The sequence below is a fragment of the Pteronotus mesoamericanus genome, unplaced genomic scaffold (assembly GCF_021234165.1).
Source record: "Pteronotus mesoamericanus isolate MK-2021 breed Mesoamerican mustached bat unplaced genomic scaffold, CSHL_Meso_final scaffold_174, whole genome shotgun sequence".
NCBI lineage: Eukaryota > Metazoa > Chordata > Mammalia > Chiroptera > Mormoopidae > Pteronotus > Pteronotus mesoamericanus.
In genome coordinates this window covers 9,248,873-9,267,916 of record NW_026555309.1, presented here as the reverse complement: position 1 = coordinate 9,267,916, position 19,044 = coordinate 9,248,873, and the positions used below count along the sequence as shown (strand labels likewise).

At 37.8% G+C, this 19,044-nt stretch overlaps 1 protein-coding gene across 1 annotated transcript in view; it reads right to left on the bottom strand.

Moving 5' to 3' along the window:
• The window catches only part of PREX2 (phosphatidylinositol-3,4,5-trisphosphate dependent Rac exchange factor 2), a 228,740-nt gene that overhangs the window by 84,544 nt on the left and 125,152 nt on the right, over positions 1 to 19,044 (bottom strand). The window contains exons 21-27 of the mRNA XM_054590233.1: positions 18,676 to 18,793; positions 16,166 to 16,350; positions 13,695 to 13,856; positions 10,369 to 10,588; positions 9,622 to 9,829; positions 2,908 to 3,087; positions 482 to 576 (exon numbers count right to left, since the gene is read on the bottom strand). Coding sequence (XP_054446208.1) covers positions 482 to 576; positions 2,908 to 3,087; positions 9,622 to 9,829; positions 10,369 to 10,588; positions 13,695 to 13,856; positions 16,166 to 16,350; positions 18,676 to 18,793 — 1,168 coding nt within the window. The remainder of the gene's footprint in view (positions 1 to 481; positions 577 to 2,907; positions 3,088 to 9,621; positions 9,830 to 10,368; positions 10,589 to 13,694; positions 13,857 to 16,165; positions 16,351 to 18,675; positions 18,794 to 19,044) is intronic.

The following is a 19,044-nucleotide window of genomic DNA, read 5'->3' as shown; positions in this document are numbered from 1 at the left end:
ATTAAGATTTATCCTTATTGGCTGAAAAGTTTGTTTGCCACACAGACAAAACAAGGTATTTAGGAGGCATTTCTATCAGCCAGTGTTTTTCTCACTTGCATCAAGGCTACTTCAGGTGTGCCTACTGTCCTCGAGACCTGGTTTCAAAGCCCTTCCCACCTCCACGCCCAATCAACAAGCCTCATGTTTTAGTAAAACTTGCCTCCTGTGTACCTATCATCAAATATCACAGAAAGGTCATAAGACACCCATTAAGATAATTTAAAAATTAGTTGTTTCCTTCATCTCTTATTGATTCGCTACTTATAATGGGATTGGGAAACGGGTTTTATCAAGCATGTGAAACTGAAATGCAACATGAGCAGTCACCCAGGATGACTGATAAAAGCTAAAAACGCATTAGGAGCAAACAAGTCAATCCCTGAAAAGAATCTACAGTAGGGCTAGCACCAAAGAGCACCAATGCCTTCTCCAAACGCACCTGAGTCCATGTCATCGCTGTGGAAATACGAGCTACACTGGCTGCTGCAAATGCTTGTGAAGGAGGCGATGGAATTCCGGTTGCTGTTGCAGTCACTGAAAAGGAGTCACATTTACTTTAAGATTGCATTTGCCACACTTGTCCTGTCATTTCTTATGAGAAAAATGTATTATGCCGCAGCTATATTTATTAACGTTTTATAGAAAATGATGAGAAAGACAAACTTGTCTACCACTTTAACTTTTTTAAAAAAATGTATTTTAAATTCAATCATATTTCAAATTTTCTTGTCATATAAACTAACCCCAAATGAAATTTTAAAATGCATAGTTATAAAAGTTTTTAAAATGCATAGATATAAAACTAGGAGTCCACCCAAAGTTATAATTCTTCATGATCTCTTTGATGGCATATGCCGGTAGTTAAGTTGTTCATAGAGACAAATAAAGTCCTTTTTCATGATCTCTGCCTTTCAGCACTTCCTGGTAGCTTAAAGTATAGCTTCTGAATGGCACTCTGAGTGCCCTGGGTGGGACCAGGGCCTTCTCTCCTCCTCAGAGCTTAGCACAGGACATGGACCTTGTACGTGTTCGACACTGGTGAATGCTGCAGGGGAGGTTAAAATGGTTGTGAGTGAGTACGGATATACTGCTGATACCTGAAATTGTGAAGGTGACTAAATATTTCTTTCCTCTCACAATAAATAAGAATGACTTATTAAAATTTTAAATTTCACGTAAAATGTTTATTTGTGCCAATAGGGAGACTGTGATAGTAATTGTAATTACCTGATAACCAGAATTTCAGGTGAGAAAGTATTTTTAGACAGGTAATTTCTCTCTGGAGAGAAACCACAGGTTCCTATTAGAGAGCACATTGGTATCTTTAGAAGCTAAAAGTAAATGAAATGGTGAAAGTGGTCAATCTATGTGATACATTATTAAATCTCTAGGAATAATTAACTCCTATGTATTTGTTACAATCCCTTTGACATAGCAATTGGGATAGTAGGGTGTTAAGAGAGAAAATAAGGGCCAGACCACATGATTTCAAAGGTGTATTAGGTAAGTACTGCAGGCCTTAGCTTCCTGATGTGTAAGAGGAGTTAATATCAGAACCAGCCATGTAGGATTGTGGTGGGAACTATGTGAGATCCTCCTGTTCTTCCACATGTCTTGTAAAAACATGTTTTTAATAGCTATTAGGATTTCCTAAACATCTCTGATGGGAATGACTTTGACTGAACAATAATTACTTAATATCTTTTCATTGTAAAACACTGTAAAATAAGAATAAGAGAGTTGCCACTTTAATTAATGTAAATAAAATGAGAGATGCTGAAACTGAACACATAGATAGCATAGATGGCAAGTTACAACAGTCCTCGGTGACATTTCGGGTGACAAGGATCTGAAGGAGAAAAAGCAGTCTCAGTTAAGAAAGCTCTTTGGAGGGGCCATCCTTTGAGAGTCTGGTAGAAAGATGACGGCAAAATTTGGATGTTGTTTGGGGTGACGGGTTGAAATGTGTCCTTCCAAAATTTGTTTGTTGAAGTCCACCACTCAGACCACCACCATGGGACCTTACTTATTTCGAGTGAGGGTCTTCACAGAGGTAATCAAGTTAAAAGGAGGTCATTAAGGTGGGCCCTGGTCCAGTATGACTGGTGTCCTTCAGAGAAAATTTAGACACAAAGACATACTTGGAGGAAGGAAGATGTGAAGAGGCAGAGGGAGAGGAAAGCCATCTACAAGCCAAGAGGAGAGGCCTGGAACAGACCTTCCCTCACAGCCCTCAAGAGGAGCCAAACCCGCTGACTCCTTGACTTCAGGCTTCCAGAGCCAGAACTGTGGATAATAAATAAATTTCTGCTGTATAAGCCACCCAGTGCTTGGTACTTTGTTACAGCAGTGCTACCAAAATTACACAGAAGGCATGCAAGGGCAGAAAAAAAATACACAAAGCTGGCCACGGGGGTGAGCAAGTGACAGCAGTCTAATTAGCTTGTAACGTAAAATAGAACATAACATATAAGAAGGGGAGACGCAAGACGAAAAGAACTCCTATTCACTACCCAATTGTCCAATAATCAGAAACAGATATTTGAAAAAAAATGTTAATACAAGCACAACTTGATTATTTGCCATACATGGTATACAATCCAAAAAAAGAACTAGTTTCCTGAGTTAGGTCCATATGGCTGGAGAAAAAGATGTTTTTTCAAAATTGCTCAGACTATAAAAGGGAAGAATTTGAAAGTTTATGTTGTCTCACTATGCTTTGTCTGGGATTGGTACTAACTAGCAGTTATTTTGTGAGCAATAAACAAAAACAACAATCAGACTGTTTTTTCAAGAGCTGTGTGGAAAACGCAAAATCACGTTTGACTTTGTTGATGAAATGCGTTTAATGCGTTAATGAGTTACCTGTAAGAGTCTCTGTTGCTGACGGTGTCATGACCTGAATCTTCCTGCTCATCTCCTGCCACATTAAAACAGACTCGTTTGCTGTTCCTTTCCCCCTTCTCATTGTCACTGTCTGTTGGTGCTATGCCCTCGGATGCCTTACGTTCTAATTTAGGAGAATATGTTATTGAAGACAGTAGGCTGCAGGGCGATATAAAAAAAAGAAAAAAATGCACGTTTTACAAACTGGCTGCTTACTTGTTGATAGGACAGGCATACAGATATGTCTAGAGTGCATCTGTGTTTCACATGGAGTAAATATCCTACTGCATAAAAAAACTGTTACACAAAGTTTACTTTTTCCTCTCAGAATAAGTAATAGAAATAGCACATAATTTAGACTAGAATGCTGTGTTCAAATCCTAGTTCTCCAATTTATTAGCGTTGTTATCAAAGCAAAACTATGACCATCTGTTCGACATCTGTGAAATGGGAATAAGAACAAACCACAGGACTGCAGTGAGAAGGAAATGGGAATGACACATTTCCTGAAACATTTTGGGTGTCACTTCTCTCCTGACCGTTTGCTCCTATCGCCACCATATGAAAACACTTGGGAAACTTTACATGGCTACCCAAATATTAAAATAAATACTAAATGTGTTTTAATACCTTCACTGGCTAACCCTCAATTCAAAAGCCACCTACCCACCCTACCCCCGCCCCGCCCCGCCCAAGGCCTGTCTCGGCTGTCTCCCAAGCTTTCTCTGTTTGTCTGTCCTGTCTCACGGCTCAGACTAACAGAGTCCTGGCCCTTGTAATCATAAGGTGCTGATCAGAGTCACACAGGAGGTGAGGCTGGGAAGCCGGCAGGGTCTCTTCCCACATCATCTGCAGTCAGTCAGGATGAAATGTCACAAATCCACCCAAATGAAGGGCTCTTCCAACTTGGCTCAAGGCTAAAATGCCACCTTCAGCTGCTAAACTGCTCATATAGTGTGAAACTTGATTTTGGACTTTGAGAAGCACTGACTCCACCACTCTAGCCTTACATGTTTGGTTATTAAAGGTTTCTGTTAGAACTAATTCAAAATTATGCAAAAATGGAACAGGTCTTTACTATCAACCAACATGCTATAACACTTGAATTTAAATCACATCTAAAAAAAGGGGGCCCACGCGTGGCTTCTCTAGCCGACCATGACCTTCTCATTTACCAAAGAGCAAAGCCATCTGTTCTGGTCAGTAGCACATGCACATATCTTGACACTCATTTTCCACAGTAATGTCATATTTGTTTTATTTCAAGACCATGAAAATGTCTCATATCTCTTATAAGTATATCCCCTGAGGTCAAATCCAATGTTGTACATTGAGTAAAGATTTGTTGAGTGATTTCTTACTAATTAATTAGACACACTTATTGTAGTATGTCTACATTGGTCTCAGTTCCATGGATACCAAAGTTTACAAAACAAAAGCCCCTGTCCTCCTAGAGCTTAAAATCCTGGGAAGAAACAAACAATAAACAATTAAACTGTCTAGGACATCAGATAGTGACAAAAGTTAAGAAGAAAAACAAAGACGGGAAGGAAGCTAGATCTGCAACTGCAAATTGTGTAGTCAGGTAAGGTCTCACTGTGATCTGATACTGGAATAACATTTGGTCGTTTGTGGGTTTTAGACATCAAGGTCAATCAGGAAGCTGTGGTCCACTCCTCAGGGCTCTGGGAGGCTAGGTATTATTTTAAACAGTTTTTCTATTTGGAAGGATACTTTTATGTCTTGCAAGACAGACTGAATATGTATTCACTCCCTCCACCCAAAAGACTGAAACATTATACTAACTCCAGTTACCCAAGCTCCATGCTGCACAGACAGATAAACTCTGAATACCAAAGACTTTGCAGGAGTTCTCATTCTGCAAGGAGTCCTCTGTGCTCCACGGATCTTTTAAACTAGAAGCCATGGGGCTAAGCATAAACACTTCTTTCAAAGTCGTATTTGCTGTATGACTGTATTCATATTTGCTTTTCATCTGAAACAGATGCAATCATGCTCACACTGACCCTGTGGGAATAAGTGTTACACTAACAAATGTTAGAAAAACAATATTTGACACCATGTTTTTGCATAAAATTTCTAGATTTTTAAAAGCAACAGTAAGGCATAAAACTTAACATGTGTGCATGCAAAAACATCTTCCTTCACTTCTGCTCATATATTATATTAAGCTACCTATTGTAGGACCATTAATTCTAAATTAAAATCCTGACCAGCCTGCTGTTCCAAGTCAATCTTTTCCTGATGCCCTTGATGAATAGAGTTTTGTATTTTGCATATGCATATCTCAGCTAACATTTGATGTGAGCTATGTTGAGTACTTAACAGATATTAATTCATCCAATCCCTAAAACCACCTTATAAAGCTGGTACTATTGTTATTATCATTATCCTCATTTTAGAGATGAGTCCTCTCTTTCCAAATTCAGCAGAACACCCTCTCCCTTCATGTCACTGAGACATTCTGCAGGAAGGAAGGTGGCCGCTAAAGCCGTCCACCACACCCCAGCTGTCCGGGGCACATGACTGGGTGGCCACCCCTACCCCTGTCAGGACGGGAATGACCATGTGACTTGCTTTCATCGTGAGTGGAGGTGACACAGGTCCCTTCCAGGTGGAAGCCTTTATGCCAGTGCGGCCTGCCTCGTTCCCGCTCCCTGCTGTGACAAGCAGAGACATCCCCATGACGAGAGCTGTCAGCCTGGACTCTGAGGGAGGTCACTGTGGAGCAGAGACCCTGTGACCCAGGTGGGCATGGAGAATGAGCAAGAAAGGAACCTTGTTGTGAGACTTTTGAGTTAACAGAACAGTGGAGGGGGTAAGAAGAGTTGTGCATAAAGCAGATGAATAAGAAAATATGATGTGAGTGACCGGGACACAGAAGTATCTACTCTATACTGGGGAACTAGGCAGAGCCTCTCTACACATGGCTCATTAGCCCAACACTTAAGTGCCTAAGAAGGCCAGCCACGTAGACCTCAGGAGCAGGGCTGACCAGGCAGTTTGTCAAGTTCCAGGGACAGATAGGGGCTAGGGTAGCAGGAGCTCAAGGAGATGCGTTTACTCGGACAGGGGACAGGAGCAGATATAGATAGGGCCGTGCAGGCCACGATGACCCATTTGATGTTATTTTAATGGTATTTCAATGCCATCCAAGGGTTTTAAGCTGGGAACTAGCATGATTTACCTTTACAGACCCCTGCGGCACAGGTGGATGTCACGTGTATCCGAGAGAGGTACAGGTGGAAAGCCCTACAGTGGGCACACGTGTTGGGATGACGGTGACTCCGCCTAAGGTGATAGAGGGGGTACATTCTGAGGTGTCACTGACAGAACTTGATGGAGTTACGGGAGGCGAAGGAGAAGGAAAAGGAAGAATCAAAAACGAGACCCAGACCCTGGCTTCGTGAAATGAAGAGATGGGAAATACTTCACTGACAAAGGGAAGACCTTGATGCTGAGGGCTTGAAATGGATTTGAGCGTGGGAAAGTCTAGAATTCATTTGTGGAAAAAAAATTTAAGTTTGGTGTGTCTGTAATACTTTGCAGTGGTTCATAAGCCCCATCACAGAGGGACTGTGAGAACGAAGCCAGCGCATAAAGTGCACAGCACCTGCAATAAATGTTAGTTTTCATGAAGCTGTGCCCTCCTTTACACATTCACAAGAAAAAGGCTTGGGAAACCTCAACATTAATTCCACCACCAGCCCTACCATTCCCCCCGTAGGCCCCAGCCCTCTGAATGTCCTACGATGTGGTTTGTTCATAGCTCAATCCTGGGACATTGGGCACCTGCAGAATGAGGTTTGTTCTCAAATTTCCTATCTTCAGCATCCCCAAAGCCTCTTTATTCCTCTCCTCTCTGTATTGTGAAATCCCATGGAAAGTTTTAGACTACCCACAGATTATTTTCCCCTTTATTTACATCTAGTACCTAAGTGCCATTAATCAGAAAGTAGCCCATTAAAATGCAAAAGTATTTAGCATCCTACAATGAAACAGGAATCACACAGTCTTGATTAAACCCATAACATTGCCTTATTTCATGGTACTAGACATCAAATTCATCTCTAGTTTCGTCTTTGGACCTGTTTTGACCTCCGTCAAAACAGGAGGTCTTAGTGGGATGCCTACATGTTAATTAAAATTTTATTTCTAGGAGAAGTGTTCCCAAGTGACAGAGTAATACAGAGTAATAAGATTTTGGAGTAAGATAACTTCACCACAGGCTCTTTTACAGGAATGAATGACTTCTGGAAAGGCTAGCAATGGGGCATTCTGATGCCGTTTCTCTTTAAACTTGGCGAAGCATCTAAGATCTGCTTCTCTACTCTGCAGAGACTTCTATACCTGACCAAGAATAATTACTACATGGTGAGAAAATTGGTAACTAGCTTTTCAAATAATGTGGTAAGCTCAACTGCACTGCAGCATCTCTGAATTCTAAGGGCGATGGGGAATCCAGGCTCTTGGACAATTGCACTATCTTAAAGTGATTATATTGCACATTGAATTATGTGGAACATGTTTATATTTACAATTAAAGTACATGGTGCCCACAGAGGAGACCAAGGAAGTTTTTCAAATCATTTGCTCATTTTGTGTCACTTTCCTAATAAATATGCACAGTTGGGTAAAGTATTTTAAAAGAAGAGTGAGGAAATCTTAAGTACAAATAGGTAATCACTTTAAGTAGTTTTGTATACTAAAGATAACTCTTTTCTGCAACTAGTGCTTTAAAGATAAAGCATTTTAAACCAAGGAAAGGGAGCTCCTTGGCTCCGACCATTTTCTTGAAAAATAGTATCTACGTTAGCAGAACTTAGAAATAAAAAGTCAAAATATCAACACAGATGGACAAAACCTGGACAATTGCCAGGCAGTGCAGAGCAGCCAGCGCTTTAGAGACCTGCCTCCACAGCAGCATGCGCTCAGGCCCATCAATAACCCTGCCATTGGCGAAGGCCCCTTCTGAAAAGTAGGAATAAAAACTCTTAGCCTGATTGAAAGTACGGGATTGGTCCAGATGTTCCCCTAAAACCCTTTGAGATCTAGGACACATGATTCAGTGCCACTGTTTATGGCCTTATTGCCTATAAATCTTCTTGTATGCATTTCCTAACTATTTCAGAGGAAAAACACTGATTTCTAATATAGAATAAATCATATAATAAAATCTGATTTATTAAATGAAGCAAAATATAATGCCCTAAAATACAAATTTCTCTGTTACAAGGTCACATGGTCATTCTAAGATAATTCAAAAGTATCCTGCAACTGTTTAAAAATAGCTTCCTGTTCTCAGGAACCTCACACAACTGAATTCATCTGTAAATGGGGCAGTCACAATATAACATACAAATATTATAAGTGATTTTTTAAAACTACTGTATTAGATATAGGAAAAAAGAATTATAATTCTAAATTAACTGATTAAAACATCAGGAAAAAATAGCATAGTAAATAGTAAATATTTAAAGAAAATCTTACAGAAATGATGCATCCAATATGGTGATTTGGATCTCTAAATTTCTAAGATGTGTAAAATCAGAGGTCATGTCACTTAAAACTTTATTAGTGTGATGTCTAATTGCAACAAAGGCTTAGAATAAGCTCTAAATATTTTGTCAAAAGTGAATTAACCATGGAAGTATGGGAAGATATTTGTGTGTGTATGCACCACACAATACATACCCAATAGCAAGCTAAAGCTATAATTTAAAAAACAGGTTCGATAAAAAGAGGATTAATGGCATTTATACCCTTTTCAGATTCTACCAACTTTGGATATGTTCAATAGTTTCAACCCCGTGAATGGTGAGCAAGCATGATGTTACACACTATGTTGACTGCTTTTTGAATAAATTTTTACAATTGTCGCCACAAACTTGTAATGAGTTATTATTATTCATCCGGTTGCATACACAAGATACTGTGCTGCCCCCACATGTCATGTTATTTTGACCACACAGAGCTGCCTTGACTAGATATGAAACATAATCACACACCACAATGTGGCGAATCGTCCCGCTGAGCTCAGGCAATTCTCCAACTGGCAAACTCTTCAATAAGATTCAGAGTTGATTTTTTCAGAAAAGTTAAAATTAACTTCCTTTGTCTTACTTGGTAAACTCTTTCAAGTTATTGGCACAGTTATTTGGGTTATTGCTTACCGGACTACTAATTCAATCAGAAGTAAAAAAAAAGCATTGATCATCGGTCAAAGGATATATAGTTTTGGATTTCTTCATTTAAGAAGTATAAGGATTTGTTATATTTTACATTCCTCCTAAACATTTTCTGTGTGCATATACACCAAATATTATGCTCTGCTCTATAAAGGCTATAAGAAAATCTCCATATACAGTTCATACTCCTTCAGTCATATTTTTCAATTTAATATTTTTACACTAAAACTTATTTAGTGTTTTCTAAACAATAAAATTTTGCCATTCCCTTCCTTGGTATTTAAAGCTTCCTTAAAATAAATGTGTGTGTGTGTGTGTGTATATATATATATATGCCATGTTTTATCATTTCTAAGTTGTTAGAAAGAAGAGGATCTAATGGTCAGTGAAAATCTACATTTCCAAAAACTAAAGAGAAAATGATAAATGTTCAAGTCTCATTTTGTACAGCTACATTTAAAAATACAATAAATAAAAAACTTACTCATCTATTTGACACACACACATCTCCACCTCTTTCAGTGCAGTCTGGAGCTTGCCCAGCAGTTTCTGATAGATATCTTGGGTTTCTAAGTCTTCTTCTTTCAACAAATACCGGAGCCCATGCCCGTCCTGCTGTGACAGAGACAAGCCTGAGGGGGCCGCCATGGTGGTGATGGTGTGCTGAATGTACACCATCGGGCTCAGCTTCCCTGGGGAGGTAAAATCATTCCACAGTAATAGTTACTGCCTTTAACTGACACTAACAATCTACTGCAATTCATTTGAGAGGCCCAAGTTTATATAAAATAAAATGCCAACCCAATGCCTAATTTAATTCAGGAATTAAAACTTATGGGAAATTGTGATTAAAGCGGGGAAATTCAGTTCGATCCCACATCTTCCTGAGATGGTGGGAATTATATTATGCCTCTGTATTTTTCTCATAGTTACAGGGCCATTTCAGATTAATGGCTTTCACAGCAAAATGAGTTGTGCCTGTCATGTGTAAGAAAGGCAAGACCAATCATTCTTTTTAAAGGAAAAATAAAATAATAAAACTGCTTACTTCATTTTCATTCTGTAAATGCTTATACATAATTATCCAAATGGTTGTAGTGAGGAATATTTCTTTACAAAAGTTCGGACTTGCTTACACACCAGACATCTGCCCAGTGTGAGGGATGTGGGGACAATTATGATTCACTAAATTACTTTTCATGATTAGACCAAGTTTCCAAAGCTAACATACCTTGCTCAGATTTATTTTCTTTATCATGAGAGTTATGCTTCCTACTATCCAACTGAACACCAAATGCACTCCCCAGAGAAGTCGATGTTTTGGGATAAGAAACTTCCATCACATTGACATGGCAGTTGGTAGGGCAGAAATCACTGCTGTGCAGTGGAGATATTTTAGATTTGGCTTGTTTAAAGGTAGGCCAGGCTCTGTTCTTTAGCACACGAGAAAACTGTAAATTAAAGAAGAAATAAACAGCCATTGAACACAGTGATAACTCAAACATTCCACTTCCATCATCCACAGCAAAATCAAAAGAAAATTAAAATATACCAACTGAAACAAGTTAAATAAATAAGTTAGAATTTATTTTCAAAATTCACAAATTTTAATAAAGCAAAGCAATAAAGGTAGCAAATGCATATAATTCCTTCGAAACTCTGATTGCAATGTAGGTGCTAAAAGAAATTAACTTAAGTGATCAATATCACTTCCCAGGATTCAAATCCATAGATTCCTAACAGCTGAGAATCTGAGAGAGAAATCAGTGTCCTAGGACACCAATAAAGGCAGGGTCCCTGTCTTTAAAGTGAGACGAGGTGGCAGGAGAGGGTAGCTGTCAGATGAAGGGTGGAAGAAGATGGGATTATTCCAAATACTGTCAAAAAGCCAATCCAAACCTGAGCAATTTAGACGGCAAGGTGTGGTGCTGTTGACCCAGAAAGGAGGACAACAGACAGAACCAACTGTACTCCCCACACCTTCTGTTAATCACTGCTGAGCACTTGGGTCAGGATCAGCCAGAGGACTGGTGAGGACTCTGCTTGTTTTGTCATTGAGAATAAGGCAATACTCAAAGGATTTAGACAGCTTCCAAGATAACCATTCCTCTGTTTAAACCCTTACAATCCAAATCCATCAAATCCTTGCCATATTCCCTATAACCCCCGAAAGTCTAGTCACACCTAGCTTATGTATCTCAAGCTCTCTTCCCTTGCTCCCTGCACTCCTTCTGGTCTTCACTCAGCTCCTCTGAGATTCCATCTTCTCACTCTTTGTATACACTAGTCAGAGTGTCTGAAATGTTCTCCTCCCCTCATTGCCAAACTTACTCATATGCATTTTCAAGTACTATGAAATCATCAAGAGGCCTTTCAGAGATCTGGCCTAGGTTCAAAGTTTCTGGTTATGTGCTAAGTCATAGCACACTGTAACCCTCCTTATAATTACAAATAATTTTCTTATCTCTACCTCCCCCTGCATATGATAAACTCCAGGAGGGCAATTCTGATATCTGTCTTGTGCACCATAAACAGGCATCTCATAAAGTTGAACTGGATTCTAGTTTCTAAAACAAAGCACCAAGAGCCACCAGCTACTCGTGCTTTAGTTATGTTGTCCCAGTACCTGATATGATGCTGGGTGAGTCACAGTCTTTTTATCATTCTTAGTAATATAAGGGATACGGATTGAATCAGCTCTGTGCTCTCTTCTTGCTTGAAAACTAGAACCAGATCCTATCTATTCATTTTACTAGTAGAATAGTAACTTTGGCATTGAAAAGGATAAAAATAAAGACTACTACTGGTTACTGTTAACTTTTGTAAGTAAAGTTCAAGAAAAAAAGATGTGATATCAAAAATCACATTTTGAAAGTATATGCTCACCATTAGAATATGAACTACCTTATGTGTACATTAAACTGTGTTTTCATGCCTCATGTGGATAATACATATAATCCACATGTCAGTAGCTATACAGCTGAGTGAACTTCTAAGGCATAGCAGGATCTAAATGGAAATGGACTGAAATGCAGGACACTATTAACATAATTACCAATGAATGCAATAATAATGCAAACTTCAGTCAGAAGTTATTTCCCACTGTAGTTGCAGGATAAAAATCTCAGCTATATCTCCCACGGCACACAGAAAGGCTCAGAAATCAATTTTATAATATATTGATATTATGCCACAGCATCCACCACAGTAGGCGGTTAGGCTTCTCTTGCCTTCTTTTATTTTAATCAAAATCCATTCTTCCAAAAATATGATGAGAAGACTCTATATCAGATCCTGTGCTAAATACTAGAATTACAGCTCCGCCCACCTGGAGTTCATGCTCTAGTAGGGGACACAAATAAATACAATATAATATTGTGGCTACAGGTAACAACTGTTTTTATTAGAAATGCAATGACAACAGTGGATGAGCTTTGGCAAAATACAGGTCACTGGTGACCTAAAAACGAGCCTACTCATTTCAGTTACATGGAGGGGACCAGAGCCTAACTTGACTGAATTGAGAAGGGAAGGTCAGGGAGACAGCAGGTATAGGGAGCACATACAGGTAGCCCTTTTCAGGACAAAGATCAAAGAAATAGAACAGTAGGTGAAGAGGAGTACAAGGTTCAAGGGAAATATTTATTTTTTTAATATAGATGATACTAAGGCATATTTGTATACTGACAGTAAGAACTAATGATTGGAAATGGAACTTCAGGTTTTTAATGCATTGCTAGTTAATTCATGAATTACTGACCATGACAACACATTTAAATTCAATTACAGTGACTTGATTAAAAGTCAAAAATAACACAAAGGTCGTTCAACTTGTCATTCAGGGCAGGCTTTCTCAAAGAGGCTGTCTCCAGCTCCCGGGTCTACAGTTACCACCTGGAAAAAAATTACCATCTGGGCACTTTCCACTGTAGATCCCTATTTTGATTTCCCCATAGTTCTTTTCAATACTCGAATTCCCCCCTTTGAAGGTATTTATTTACTTTGCTACTTCCCCACTCAAACATAAGCACCAGGAGAAGAAAGATCTTCTCTCCTTTGCTGTCATATTCCTGGGGCCAAGAACAATCTTTGGCATCTAAAAGGCACTCAATAAAAGATATCAAATAAATGAAACAATTGATCAATTTAAAACAGCCAGAGGTCCATGTACACTCTGAGTAATGGTTCTTTTCCCTCTGTTGAGAGTAAAGGAAAAGAAGAACTATAGCGTAATTTTAAAATGTGACTTCAGAATTAGGTGGCTGGCATTCAAATTCCAATTTTGTCTTTCATGAGTAGGTAATATAATTCTTTAAACCTTGGTAATTACATTTGGAAAATGTGGAATAATGATCTAGCTTACAGGTTTGCAAAGATCAAATGAGAAAATAGATTTACAGGCATTTTTAAAACTTTTAAAATGTTATATAAATGGTAACATTTTAATAAACCGACACATAAATAAGTAATCAAAATATCAGGAATTTAATTAAATTTGACATTTAAATCATAATTTAAATAACAATCATATGTAAAATATATGCATAGAACTTGTACCTTTTTATAACTGGATATTCTCTGACATATATGCTCAACTTTTTCACTGCAAATGGCACTGAATTTACTCTGCAGGTCAGTAGGAATCACTTCATTTAAAGAGTTAAGGCTGGTGCAGTTTTGTACAAAATGTTCATCACTTTTAGCCAGCGCTTCAAGAATCTGTAGTCATACACAGACACACATACAAAACAAAGCAGAACAAGAAAATAAAACCTTCAAAATTAACCAAATAAAATGTTCACAACTCCACTGCACAGGTGACTGCCCCATGCTCTTCCTGCAACTGCCTGGGATTTCCATGTTCACTGAAGGCCTGGCGGTGAAGTGATGGCCTTGTGTATCTGGCATCTTATACTTTGCCTTCTGCTGGCTGTTAACAGGTTCCCTGGAGGAGGGGAGTGGACTTCTCAGACTCCTTGCTGTATAAATCAGTCCACTTTGACGTGGAAACACAATACCTATATGTTACTTAGAACATTTTTTTTCTCAATTTTATAAAACAATAAAAACTTAGGAAAAACAATAGAATCTTGACTCATCCAGTCAGAGAGTGCATTTAACAAATGTTTGCTGAAGGAATGAATAAATGCGAAGTTCTCTTGCTGAAGTAACAATCAATGTTGTCTGCAGTACGTGAGCTCTGTCTGATATAAAGCATCCTGTTATGTATTAAATTAGTAAATCTTTCTGGCTACTTGAATCAATGGTATGGCAGTGTGTATATGTATGTACAAACACACATGCTCATGTAAACACACATATACCCTGGATCACTGAGAATTTCCAATGAATTGAGAAGTATTTATATGTCATAATTATATGTAACATTTTTGATTGTTCAAAGATCACAAGGACTGATTCTACCCTTACATAACATTTTTTATTATTTTGTGAGAAACATATAGATGGCATTTTCTGAATTCCTTCACCACTTCCACTTCCCTGTCTTAAAGAATATGGAGTATGAGTTATTTATTTAATCCATTAATTGTTGTGGAGTGCAAGTTACTAGTCTAGAAAGTTGAGCTCCCTTTATCATCTTTGACTCTCTTTTCTTTGTGTATGAAATGGAAATACTTAAGAATATTAACTTAGTTGTCATATATAAAATAATCCATGTAACTTTGCAAATTTAAAGTAAATATAAAATGAGAAAAAATAATTACAATAACTTATCACAAATTCTTACACGAATCCCTTTTAACCGTATAATGCAGTTGGAAAGTTGTTGCATTTTTAAAATATAGATTCTATATCAATAAATACATATAGTGGTAAATGTAATCAGAATAATGGGACTTTTTTAAAGATGACTTTCAGAATATAAAACTAAAACATAAAATATTTATTTTTGGAATAGTGCATCTATATTTCTGTCATTATTTTCTCCCTCTAAAATTTTAAAAAAATAGTTGCTATAAATGTTTTAAGTCTATCTCAACTACACATATATAAAACAAAACCTGAGATGAAGAAATAAAAATAGTGAAGTTGTATGTCACATTACTTACTTATAATACCTGAATCCTCATAAAGTGATATAAAAGCAGGCAAAACACTTAAGTTCTAACCTGTGGAGAGTCCCAGGGGAATCTGATTGATTTCCTTGAGGAAGGATCATGAAGACCAGGCACAGGATCACCTCTCCCTTCCTACATGATTTATACATTTGGATGAAGACTCACTTCCTCCCTCCCTATCTAGCTACAGTCTAAGAACTATGGATGATATCCTTTACTACCAAGAATTAAATAAATACCTGAGTATCTGTGCATAAATAATCTCTAAATTTCATGAAATTTTACAAAATAAACTTGAGACTTGCACAATTTAAAATTTTTTATAATGTATTTAATGACTTCAAATACTCTTCAGATGATTATGTACATTTAAAAAAGCACACCCGCCCTGGGTGGTGTGTCTCAGTGGATTGAGTGCCGGCTTGTGAACCAAAGGGTTGTCAGTTTGATTCCCAGTCAGGGCACATGCCTGGGTTGCAGGCCAGGTCCCCAGTGGCGGGCATGTGAGAGACAACCATACATGTTTCTCTCTCTCTCTTTCTCCCTCCCTTCCCCTTGCTCTAAAAATAAAAATATATACATAAAATCTTTTTTAAAAGGCAATTGACTAAATTTAAAAATAAACAAACAAATAAAGAAGCACACCTGTTGTGAAAACCATCTATAACATATATATGATACTGAATTAACAAACAGCAAACTTACTAAATGCAGAGGGGACTTACCAAATCCCCTGGGCCTGAGTCCCAGCTAACTTAACACTGTGCTCCAAAAAGTATCAATAAAAAGGAAGACAGTATACATACTGTGTACTGGGGCGAGGTAGGGAAAGAAGTTGAATGGGCTGATGGAGCATATACATCTCTTTACATTTTTTAAGGTGGGGGTTGGGAGGCTTTCAGTTGCTTTATTTAGAACACAGTCCCTTGTTCCCAGAACCCCTCTTACCTTGGCAGTGAGGCTGAAGAAACCTTTGGGCTCTATCATCTTCTCCACCACATTGCACTTGATCCCAGCGGTGCTGTCATACTCATACACGACCCCGTACTCCAGGTGCACATTATCCACTGTCAGACTCACGTGCTCCTTCTTCCCATCGATGATGGCCATGGTGTTGAACTTGTCAATTACCTCTGGAATAAAAATAATTTTAATTCTGCAAATTCAAGAAAGGTTTGTTAGTCTTTTCAAATAATTTGAGTCTCTTTGAATAATTTTAAAGAGTTCTTTAAAGGATGGCTAAATCTGATATGCTAAATGAAGGGTCTATCCTTGTTAACATTTTTTAAACAAACATTTTTTAAAAAGATGCTTGAGTGATCCAAATCTCACCATCCTAATATGACTAGTCTTATCTTTGCATCTCCATTTTGATCTATGGACCATACATATGCCTATTTATACCAATATAAACATTATACAGGCAATTTTATATTTTCTCATTAAAAGCATGCATAAATTAAAGTCAGCTTTCTTAAAACTGTTAAACATTGAATGAATATTCTCTGAAAGCAGGAAAAAATACATAAAGACATATTGAAGAAGCAACAAGGAGATGCAATAACCATATTTCAGCAGAGAGGGTGTCTGAATTCTCCCAAATAACATCTTCTGGAGATAGCTCATTGAGAAAATTTGTCATTGTTCACTATAATAACATTTGCATCTGAAATGTCTTCTTGTAGGTATAGGTTTTGGCCTACAATCAGTCAGCTAGTACACAACCAAAAACAAACACACACCTAAAATCGTAAGTAAGAAATACTGAGAAACCTAATATTAAATATTAAATAAGAAAAAATAGCATATTCATTTATTTAAAAGAGTTAAGTCCTGGATAGTGAAAAAAATCAAATATAAAACAGGCAAAAGCAGAAAAATGGTTTACCTTAAAATAATCAAGTCCCAGAATAGCCAGAAATCAACTTCCGGAGCATCTCATCAACTTACTCTAACTTTCACTATGACAGCAATGAGGATTAGCAAAAACTAACTCTAAATGGGAAATAAGAGCCTCAGGATGAGGTCCTAAGATTCATCCTGTTTAAAATAAATGAGAGTTGACTTATCATAACAAGCTTGTTGTTCTAATGAGATTGAATATTTCTAATACTGCCCATGAACTGTGTGGCTCCTTCTAGGAGCAGAGGGAAAGCAGCATGATGTTACACACTATGTTGATTGCTTTTTGTATTAACTTTTATAATTGTTGCCAGTGTGTAGAGGGAATTCTCCACCTATGTTGGTTTAGAAGAAATAAAACTATAATAAAAATTTAGAGACCCTCACCAAATATATGAGTGAAAAGATACCAGGAAAATGGAAGAGAGTATTCAAGGATTTCTGTGAAAAACTTTTGAAACAGTAATTCAGGGCATTTGTCAAATGCAAAGTAATTGCCTGGGCCCCTTCACCCTTGGCAAAGAAGCCACTAAATACAGCAATCTGCTGGCTTGCTTCATGGAGAAAACAGTGATGGCAGTCCTTATTAAGCAAGAGGTCTCTCTTTCTCTCATTTTCATATTAGTTTGCCTCTTTCATTACAATCAGTGTTAGAATACAGTAAAAGTTACTTGAATCAAGAAATTATTTTCAAAGGAACTGTGGATCTTCTAAACTACGGCTTCTCAAATATCAGTGTTTATTCAGATCAGATCTTATTAATGTGGAGATTCTGAGTCAGCAGATATTGGGTGGGACTGAGATTCTGCATCTCTCTCTTGCTCCAGGTGCTGCTGCTGCTGCTGCTGCTGCTGCTGTGCCTAGTCTGCAAACCACATTAGAATTGGAAGCTCTATACAACATCTAAACTCAGAACAAGGAAACACATTGTAACAGGTCTGAATCCTCCTTCTACCTTGTACTAGCTTGGGCAACTCCCTTAGACTTAATTTCTCCTCCCATAAGAAGGAGATGGTGATAATGGCACCATCTTTATGAGATTTTCTTTTTTGATGACTTTATCAGATAATCCATGCAAAGCACTTAATAAAGTGACTAACAAAGTGTAGCAGCTGTTACATGTTAGCTATACACTATTGTTACTTACACATTTAACACAATATCTATTGCTGACCATGACTTAAGGAAGTGGCTTGAACCGGGAGATGGGCCAAAAGGTAAAGGGGATTAGAGATACAAATTTATAGCTCTAAGTTAGTCACAGGGATATAATATACAGCATAAGGAATATAGTCAAGAATATCATCATAACTGGTGATAGTAACTAGACTTCTCATGGTGATCATCTTGTAAGGTATAAAAATTATGTTGAATCACTACATTGGACACCTGAAACTAATACAATGTTGTATGTCAACTATACTGAAAAAGAGCTTCATGTTCCAGAATGAAAAAAAGAAGTGGCTTGAACATAAAAGATTTCTAATAATTGGGACTAGGCACAGGGACATTGAGAGAGAATACTACTATAAACAAGGAGAAAAGAAGGAACCCACCTTCCACTTTGCAGTCAAAAGCATCGCCTGCTTCATCTCCAGGGGGTTTGGAGTTAGATTTTTGAAGGTCTTCTTGAGCGCTCTCGAGGCTGTTATAAACCCACTGTATGGAATCTTGCTGGAAATGAGGAAGGAAACAAAAAATCTCAGAGGTACTAGTGCTTCCTAAAATGTGCATCCATTTTATAAACTTGCCTCAGAAGGAGAGCCGACAATCATATTTCCTTTTGTTTAAAAAAAAAAGTAATAAAATTTGAAAAAGAAAGAAAATCAACCTGAGAAACTAATAGAAAGTGGATTAATAAGTACAAATATGTAATTACAGAATAGCCATGGGGATGTAAAGTACAGTATAGGAAACAGAGTAGC